This window comes from Hippopotamus amphibius, chromosome X, assembly GCF_030028045.1.
Source record: "Hippopotamus amphibius kiboko isolate mHipAmp2 chromosome X, mHipAmp2.hap2, whole genome shotgun sequence".
NCBI lineage: Eukaryota > Metazoa > Chordata > Mammalia > Artiodactyla > Hippopotamidae > Hippopotamus > Hippopotamus amphibius.
The window spans coordinates 118,550,974-118,560,989 of NC_080203.1; the positions used below are offsets into that span (position 1 = coordinate 118,550,974).

Sequence of the window (10,016 nt, forward strand, 5' to 3'; positions counted from 1 at the left end):
AAAATTAATTTTTAAAATTAATTTTGAAGGCTATTAGACATTTCCAAATAGCCTGAAGTACTATCAGGATAATGTGGGATATAAATGCTTATTTTACTGACTCATGAGGAGCTCATATATTTACTGGAACTAACATTGACACTGTGTCACATCAAATTTTTATTGTCAGCAGAAAATTCAATGAGTATTGGATTTTACAAACAGTGGAGCTGGGGGTGAGCAAAAAAAAAAGGAAGTATTTCCTCGTGGCGTTCTTGAATAATAATTAACATAAATTTAATACTTATGTGTCCCTCAAATATATTTTTTCTTTTCTTTTTTGAATATATTTAAATAAAAAGTAATAAATCAAAGTGAATTGCAATGTATATATGGTCCTTCATAATTAATCTTGAATATATTCTACCAAAGCTTAATAATCTTGTCAGCCAGGGTTTTTTCCCTTTATTTCCCTCTCTGCTGATTGAGTTTCTATAGCACTTCTATAAATTGTCTGTAAGCATTAAATATATGGCCATGCTATTGTTATATGCTTAATGGTTCCTTTTCTGTTTAGTGAAGAAAAAAACATCCTAGAAAGAGCATAAAGCATATACCTTACTAAGGAGAGTTATAACTATTTACGATTATGACTATGTGAAAGCATATGCTATATATACGCTTTAAATGTTAAGGATGATGAAACTGTCACGTTAGGAGCATGTTTAGAACTCCCACAATGCTGCAGTTATTCAAAAGTCCTGTTCATTCTTTGGTACTGCCTTTATAACACTATACATTATACAACACTAAATGAGGTTTAGCCATTCCAAAGCTACAGCCTAAATTAATTGACTTTTAAACACTAGTGAATCTGAAGAAAGGGTGAAAAGTAGTTTTTAAATGTACTTTGTAAAGTTATTTGGGGAAAAGGGGGGGATTAATTAAGCTAACAGTGTAAGTTACCTTAATTAAGTTAATTAATTTGAGGAAATGTTCATTTCATCCAACTAGTTTTTTAAACCTTATTTTCCGATAGCACCTCAAATCAAATTTCTATGAAGATTATGGAAATTTCAGCAGTAAGCAGTTTGGGATTCAAAATATACAGATAATGACATCAGTTATTCTCTTTCAGCCTATTGTACACATAGATACACAAATTCTGTCCTTTCAAATAGCTCTAAAATGTGTCACCAACAGATATGAAAATAAGTTATTCAGCCTAAATATAACAATCATTTAAAATCACAGCTAATGATGTTAGCCCAACTTCAAAGAAGCTGCATTTTAGGCTAGAGAGATTTTTAAAGGACTAGTGAACCGAGAACCTAATAAAGTATGTCAGAATATGTACATCATGTTCTACGTGCTTCAGTGGACCTAAAGTGTAGAGAGTGAGGAAAGTGCAAGAATGTACTGGGAGGGTGGGAGGTGAAAAAGATGGAGTATGCAGCACGCAATACAAGCCTCATGGGAATTTGTGAGAGGTAGTCTCTGAAGGTAATGTGACTCCCATGGAGCCAAGATAGCTTTTCTTTGAGCATTTCAGTAGCAAGACTCAAACTGAAGTAATCTTTTAGACAAATTCAAAGACAGGGTTTTAATTAAGCATTCTTGCTTCTTGCATGTACTCTGGCTCTTTCTTCCATGACTGAGAAACAGAGAAGACAGATGTTTGTCTGCATCTGACAACCCAAAGGGGGGAAAATTGGTGGGACTCTAGGAGAGTGGAATTTCAATAGCAATATGAAAAAAGAAGAAGAAACAGGGAAAAAAATGAGCCACTGCAGGACTTTGTCTTAGTCATGGCACCCATGGCACCTTAGCACAATGCACCGCACACAGGGGGCAGTCGATAAATAATGAATTCGATTTAATTCAATACACTCTCATTTGTACTGTGCTTTGCAGTTACAAAGCACTTTCCACATATTAGAAAAGAAAAACGAAATAAATGAAGAATAAAGGGGCAAGTAAGGGAATAAAAGGAAAGCAAATGGATAAAGGAAAATCCACAAAACAAGCAAGAGGCTGAAAAGGCTCCGGGGAAGAAGAAAAAAAAAAATTGAGTTTCCCTCTGTCGTTCTCAATCACTTTCAATCAACCTACCTTTCGTTCTAAAGTACCTGGAGCTTAGCAAGTCTGACTGCTAAGCAAGCCCTAAGAAGGGGCTCCCTCACCTCTGGAACGGGCATTTTGAAATGATAAGCCTTTGGTCCCTGACTAACCTACCCAGAGTTTGTGCCTAGGAATAACCACGAGCAAAGCTCTCACATCTCTCAAGGGTAGCGAGGAATCCTCTTTTCCCCCATCCCATCCATTCCCTGTCAGCATTCCTCAAATCTTAGGAATCTTGGGGATGGGAGGGGGCCCAGTGGTCGTTAGGAGAGGGTCCTCTACAGGCCCCTTAACTCAGACAACAGAGGGAGACAGTGAGGCAGGAAAGCCCAGAGACTAGAGAAAAAGCCCACGTTTGAGATTAGGAGGGCGAATGTCCTTAAAAATGATCATGAGAAATTGCCCAGGGAAAAAAGGGGGAAGAGTCTTCAAGACGGAAGAAATGAGGGGGCACTTGAATGTGCATCACCCTACATCTGGGGTTGAGTCCCCAATAAAAAGCCTTAAGATCCAAAGCCTCAAGCGGTCAGAAGAGAAGGAGGCAAAGGACGCGGGGGGGGGGGGGGGGGGGAATGCACAGGAGGGAGCCACAGATACCAGCAGAGATGCTGTCCCAGGGGAAGCATGTTTTCCTCTCCCCCAAAGTAGCGCATCCCCCGAGCATCCTCAGCCCAACCTTGGGAAGAGGGGGAGCACCCTGGATCCAAAACCCCGGCGGCCACGTCCTGATTCCATTATGTGGGCTTAAAAGTTGCCGGGAGAGTTGGCGCAAGAAAAGGCACTTGGCAGGGGCGGCCACCGAGGGGGCGTCAGGATTCCCAGGAACAAAGGGGCCGGGCAAGGGGCAACTGTCCCTGGGGGCTCCTCCCTGAGGGGAGAAACCAGGATCGCCACGTCCTCCCGGCCTGGGGGCACCGAGGGGAGCGAGAAGCCGGAAAGACGGACAGGGATTCCACCGCCCGGCTTCCAGCCTCCCATCGGGTCCCGCCGGCCACCCCCCACGCTCTCCGCGCCCCTCTCCGGCTGGGAAGCCACTGGCTGGAGACAATAGGAGACCGGGATCCCGAGCCCCAGTCAGCCCCGGAGGTCCCCCGCCGCCCTGGGCGTCCCACCATCAGCCGGCGGCAGCCCCGATGGCGGGCTCGGCCGAGGCGGGCGCCCCTTCCCTCCTGCGCGCCGGGACCCCCGCCCCAGGGCCGCCTCGACCTCCGCACAGCGGGCATTACCTTTCATCCAGTCCACTACTTGACTCGGAGACCATTTGCTCACCGGTTCCATGATCAGAGCCATGGGCACGGAGTCGGTTTCGCGCGGGGCGCGGAGCTCGGAGCTCAGACACAAAACGAACTCAGTAGCCCGAGCCGCCCTCAAGTGGCGTCTCTCGCTGGTCGCTGCCTCTCCGGGCGGGCGGCGCGGAGAAGGCGGCTTTTGTGTGTCTCGTCTCGCGGCTGCAGCTGTGGGAGCGGCGACGGGGAGGGAAAGGCGCCGGGGTCGCGGCTCCGCGCCGGCTCTGTTCGCTCCCCGCTAAGGCGGCGGCTGCTGCTGTGGCTCCTCCACTCTGCTCGGGTCTCCGTCCCTCTGGGGCTTCAGTTCATGGCTTGCACTGCCGAGGGTCGCGGCGCTAAGGGAAAGAGCTGCCGCCGCACGCCCGCAGCCAACTTGCCCGTTCGCCTCGTGCGCGGGAGTGAAGCCCCCGGCACGACCAGCCGCCCGGCGGAAATGACGAGGGGCCCTCCTGCCACCCAAAATATCTCTCCGCAGCCCTCGGGTGCGGGGCGCGCGCGCCGCGAGCCCCCCGCCCGCTCGCTGCCGCGCAGTCCCGCCCCCAGGGCCGACGGCAGGCGCGCGAGGCGCGTGCGCGTGCGCGCACCGGCACGAGGCCTGATCCCGGGGTCTGCCTGTCAATCAGGCAGGTGCGGGCGGCTCGCAGCGTCGCGTTCCCGCCCCGCCGGCCGCCCCGGGACGGAGGCGGGCGAGGAGCGCGTGCGCGGTGGCGGCGGCGGCGGCGGCGCGGGCCCTAGCCCGCAGTCGGTCAGTCAGTCAGTCAGGTAGTCAGTCAGGTACCGGCGGCGGGAGCGCGGCTCCGAAGGGCCTCTGAGCGGACGCGGCGGCGGCGGGACGGGCTGCCCACCAGTTGAGCGCCGACTGCTGAGGCGGCTGAGGAGGTACCTGCGGCCCCGCCGCCGAGGGGAGGGGGACGCCGCTGAGCGCGGGGGTTACAGCGGGAGCCCGGGCTTTCCTCGCTCCTGCCCTCCCCGCTGCTGAGTGGGTTCCCGAGGTGATTCCCGAGCCCCGCGCACGCCCGCGGAGACGGAGGCGTGGAATGCAGCGGACGGGGACCGGGCTCCACCGGTCAGAAACGCAGCGATGACGAGGCAGGAGGGCCGGTGCTGTCGGACCGCCCCCGGTGCTGCACCGGCCCTGGGAAGTCAGGCGCCGAGCCTGGAGCCTGCGAGCGCAGTCCGTGGCGATGCCGAGGGAGGTTCGACCCCACGTGCCTTTTGAAGGGCTCGGTGTCGGGTTTTCGGCCAACTCCTCCGACGCTCAGAGCGCCCAGTGCCCATTTTAGAGGCTGTCCTTTTGTTTTCAGATATTCTTGTGTAAGAACTGAAGGGTAACACTGGGCTTGAAAATGAGTGACAAAGTGTAAACAACATGATTCTTCAAAACTGCTGTTCCTCCGAAATCTGACACAGGCTCCTGTGCAATCCTTAGTAAAAAGACAGCTTGCCTAATGAGGCTGTATTTAAACGACAAATAATTCATCCTAGAATGTTTGGACGCAAACTCTCTGCCACCATTGTAGATGTTTTCTCTGTCAGTCTTAAATAGTTCCACTGAGTAAAAGAGAAACTCATTTTATTTCTATAACCATTTCAGTAATGGCAATAGGTTTTGCCAATTCCTACAGGAACCCATTTTCTCTAGTTCAATTGCATGAGATGCAGAACTGCCACTTTTCTCAACTAACATGAGTTGACACCCCCCACCTGCCGCCCCCCCCCAAAGAGCTGAAACCACAGTAAAAATATTTTTGATCTTTTCAGGCTAGTGATACACAAGTAAAACTTAAGGTGGCCTGTCTGTAGGCTTGTTGTTTATTTTTCTAATAATACAAACTTAGAAGTATATGGAAAATTTTGGAAAGAAGTGTAGAAGATTAAATAGAGAAGTCTACACTCAGATGATACAGGTATAGCACTTTCCTTCCATAATCCAGATAGTGGTTGTGATTTACAGTTTTTTTCTTGGCTCACCAGGTGTGAAAGGTATTGTATTTTGGAGTGCCTACATTCCAGTGTTCTCAGAACATTGCATCAGTATTTCTAGAAAAGATCATTTCCAGCATCAGTATTTTGTGGAGTAGCTTTATGTTTACGAACGTAATGGAATGGGTGCATTGTGAATCATTAGAGGTTACAGTCACAGGGAGATGTTAAAAGTAATTTGATCAAAATAATACTGCTAGTAATAACATTGACTGAGTGTGCTAAGTACTTTACATATATATTATCCTCAAAACAGCTCTATCATTAGCCACATTTTACAGATGAGAAACTCTTGGCTATCACATTCAATTCCTATCCCCAGAGCCTATTACACATAGTTCAATAAATGTTGAAGAAATTAATGAATAAGTCTTAAAGAGGTTAAGTAATTTGTCTGAGGTCGTGATGCATGATACCAAGTTAAGGTGATTTCAGAATATGAGCTTTTAAAACTAGTAAAAAGATTTGTATCAGTGTCACAAAATGAACAGTACTTTGGAAGGGGAAGGTCTGCTGAATGTTAACTGTATATGTCTCATCAGAAAGTTAACTACAAAGGAGGCCGAGAGTCACCATGAGACTGTGAGAATATAGGAAGTGAACAAATTTGGCTGAAACACCAAACAGTATATCCTGACTGTGCTTGTATGACAAGCAACCAACTATACATCATATTGCAAGCAAGCTTAAAGTGAGAGATTGTTTGCATAACAAATGGAATATCAATCAAAACAAATGTCAATGACCAAGATCCAGTAAAAATAAAAGATACATATTTCATGAAAAGACCAGTACCAAAGAAGATGGAAAAAAAGGTCCTAGAGAAAGAGGATTTTGAGAATTACATCACAGAATTAAGTTGTACATGTTCTCCTCCTATTTATGTTACAGTAAGGAACTTATTTAATATAGTCACCTGAGATAACTATTTAAAAAGTAATTGTAAAAACTAAGAATGACTGAGCCAAAATATGAGTGTGGGGTTTTACTATCTAAAAGAGTTCACCAAGGGCTTGAGTATTTTTTCCAAGTCTTCTTCCCTGAGGTTTTCCCTACAAAACATACAAAACATCAAAAATTTGCCTTCAATTTTCACAGTATAATAGGCATTAATTATTTCACTTAGTTTGTTCAGAACATAACTGACTTCACTCAGTCTTGATTTGGGGAGAAGAAAAATAAAATGATTAAAACACCTTTGCCTTCACTATCCTTAATTCCAAATGACTCAGCTAAATCTTTCCTGCATTTTTCTTTCCACAACTTTTCAAATAAACTAGCTTGTATATTTTTCTGCCTATTAGTCAAAACATTAATGTCTTGCCTCATTTTTGTTAGTATAACATTATTACAGACTTCAACCTCTTAATTTTGCCCTCTGTTAATGAACAAATCTCAAAGATTAGGGGAAGGGTATGTTATCATAAACTACATATTAAAACTGCACTAAATGATATGTGACACATACTTCAACAGTCTAGATGTAAAAGCCAAACTGATTCTTTGGAAGCAGACTTGGATTCTTTTTTGGGAGTAGGCAAAGGAGAAATATTAAATTGATTAAATTAATTAGAGACATAGAACTTGTGAGATGTTTGCAACCACATCAAAATAAACCACTTTAAATCATCTTTTAATCCAATTGTTATACTTTTGTCTTTTTTATTTGTCTTTTAGACCCTCTAGATTTCAATAAAAAATTAAAATCTCTTGATGAAAATATTTTCAGTTAAGATTTTGTGGTCTCTCTAATGAGTCTAAGTACTTCAAATATGAAATTTACACAGGTCCTCTGACTAGAATCTAGGTGCTCAGTGGATCTGACTCTCAGAGATTAGGGCAGATGGGGAGGGATCCTTAAGCCTTTGTCTCTTTGGGGCCAAAGACAGGAGTAGATAACATGAATGTTTTTTCTGGAGCTGCAGGTTGAAGATTTCTAACTTCCACATTTCCTAACCTAGGTTATTTTATAGGGGCCTTAATCTTCACTTCCTATTTCTTCTGCTAAGAAGCTTGCTCTGCATCAGGCTTCAGACTTGCCATGCAAGACATATTTTAATGTTTTTTAGTTATTTAACATTTAGACAAAATGTCTTGCAGAGCCCTTTCTGGTGATTTTCCCAGTTTGCTTAGATTGTGTTTTTGCTATAACTCTCTGTTTAGTGTTTAGATTTCTTGCCTTTTTAATGAGTAATATATTATTGGGAATTTTTTCTTTCTTTTATCTTTCATTTTTGAATGATTAGTGAGAAGTGACAACACAGAACAGCTGTGTGGGTAGTCCATGTCCTAAAAGAGAAGAAGGGATGGGAGCCCTCTTTTTTCCATTTAGTTTTGCCCAGACCTTTCCTGTAATTCCAAAAGCAGGGTTCTATGCTGGCCAAAGTTGTATACCTTGATCAGAAAAATTAGCTAGGCAGTTTTGATAAGACTAGTAGTGATAAAACAAAATACAAGTTATTCTCAAGAACGATATATAAAACTTGCTCCAGAGAAAGTTAAGCAAAATTTCTGGAACAATGTTTTTATTTTCTTGTCATATAATTCAACTAATAGCTATGGGTAAACAATCAAAGCCTCTGATAACAATCTGTCTATGCCTCCAATAGTCAGAGAAGCAAGCAGCAAGAGATCTTTAACAATAAATGGGCCTTCAAGCGTGCTTCTCTGGGCCAAACTTCCCTTTAGATTATCAGGGAGAAGCACCCTGAGACTAGAATTAAATTAGTAGAATGCTTTCTTTGCTGTTCTGCCTCAAGGGTAAACTGTATTAAATCAAGCCATGTCCTTTCCAGACCAAGATTCACAGCAGTCATCTCTGGGTGAAGAAAAATTGGCTGGAGTTAAAGTTATCCCAATAGGGTTTTTTTTTTAAGGGCTCCTTCTAGGTATTCCCTGCTATGTTAATCAAAGTCTAATAAACATCCCAGAGCCCACCTAAGATTAGGAAACCTAGTTTCCTTAACTCACCCTAGCCCATCAGGGAAGTTTCTGGTGCACTTAGTAGCCATTAATGAAAAGCATATAAGCTTATTATTAAACAACCATTTTTGAATGCTATGCCCAATTTGTATCCTTTAATCAGAAAAATGAGCTTGATATTATGGATGCAGAGATGACCAAGATGCTTGTAGACTGGTAGGGGAAACAGAAACATTCACAATTAGTTTAATAGAATAATGTGATAAGTACTATGATAGATGTGCCCAGTACTATGCACAGAAGAGTACCTAATAACTGGGAGGAAGACTATATATGTGTGAGCAGTTGTAGAACACTATGTAGAGGTGCCTGGATGGCTGGAGTTGAAAAGCAAAGAGAGGGGTGGGCAATAGCCAGATCCGGGGGGAAATTTCAAACTAAAAGTTAACGTAAAAAGATAGAGCCATTTAAGGATTTTAAGCAACAAAATGACTTGGTCATATTTATATATTTATGTTTTATATTGACTGGCAGCCATGGAGAACACAGATTTGAGAGGGATAGGATGGAGGGAGAAGTCAGTTTGAAGGAGGTGGCAATAGACCAATGAAGAGATGACTTGGGTCAGAAATAGATCAGTGGAGGTGAGAATGGAGAGAAGGGGATGGATTTAATAAATATTCAGGAGAACTTGGTGGTTGATTGGATATGAGAGATTAGGAAAAGAGCAATAGCAAGAATGATTTGCATGATTCTAGTTTTGGTGAATGGGTAAATTATTTCTTTTCCATCTAGAAAAAAAAAACAGTGAATTTGGAAGAGGGAAGATATTCTGAGATATTCTGTTGTGGACATTCTAAACATGAGATACCCGTGGGACATTAAGAAGGGTTTTCCAGTAGGCAGTTTCTGCATTCACATATATGGGCTAAAGATATAGACTTGAAAGTCACTACTAAAATAAGAATAAGAATGAGGACCAGGAGAGTGTGAGATGCCCATGGAGGAAGCCCACAGAAGAGAAAAAGGAAATAAGAAAATTATAAGAAGAACCAAGAGAATACAATGTCATGGCAGACCAGTGAAAAAAGAGTTTCAGATAGAAAAGAGTGGAAAATTGTGGGAAATGCAAAAATGATTTGTTCCAGTAATAACTGAGAAGGAAAATCTGGTGGTTTTATCAGTTTAGATATACTTCATGGCTTTACTGATATCTGTGGAAGAACTGGATGTCAACATGGGAAGGCTTGGTATACAGGCCATCAACTTTTTCACAAGTTGGTTTTTCTTCTTCCTCATAACCCACCTAGGTGTATATTTTATTTGGATGGCTCCACGATGAATGATAACAATTCTTCAATTTACCACCACCACTTGCAATACTATTTTCTGATAAAATCCCAGGTGCTAATGATGATCCCTACTCTTAACTGATTATACTTTCACCATTGGATGGCACCTTTTAACTCTGCTGACTTTGAAATCCTCACCTCCTCAGCAGATGATGGGAGAACGGCTTTACCATGGCACTCTGGTCATTTTGCACATCTCTGCATAGGCAGTGTATGCAAGGCTTAACCACAGTCTGACATATGTCATGGCAAAATGCCCTGTGATCTTCCCTAGAGCATGGCAAGACAGTCCTGTGAGGAGCTCTCCCAAGTCCATTTCTCATCTGCCACCCTGGTTCCAGTGAGACGTGGGACTTACCATCTCACAGCAGCT

General features: G+C 43.8%; 1 protein-coding gene across 4 annotated transcripts in view; it reads right to left on the reverse strand.

Annotated features, from left to right (window-relative positions):
• Positions 1–3,390, reverse strand: part of CNKSR2 (connector enhancer of kinase suppressor of Ras 2) — a 281,792-nt gene extending 278,402 nt beyond the window's left edge. For all 4 annotated transcript variants that reach the window (XM_057719237.1, XM_057719236.1, XM_057719235.1 and 1 more), the window contains exon 1: positions 3,327–3,390. In XM_057719237.1, coding sequence (XP_057575220.1) covers positions 3,327–3,390 — 64 coding nt within the window. The remainder of the gene's footprint in view (positions 1–3,326) is intronic.
• Positions 3,391–10,016: the final 6,626 nt, after the last annotated feature.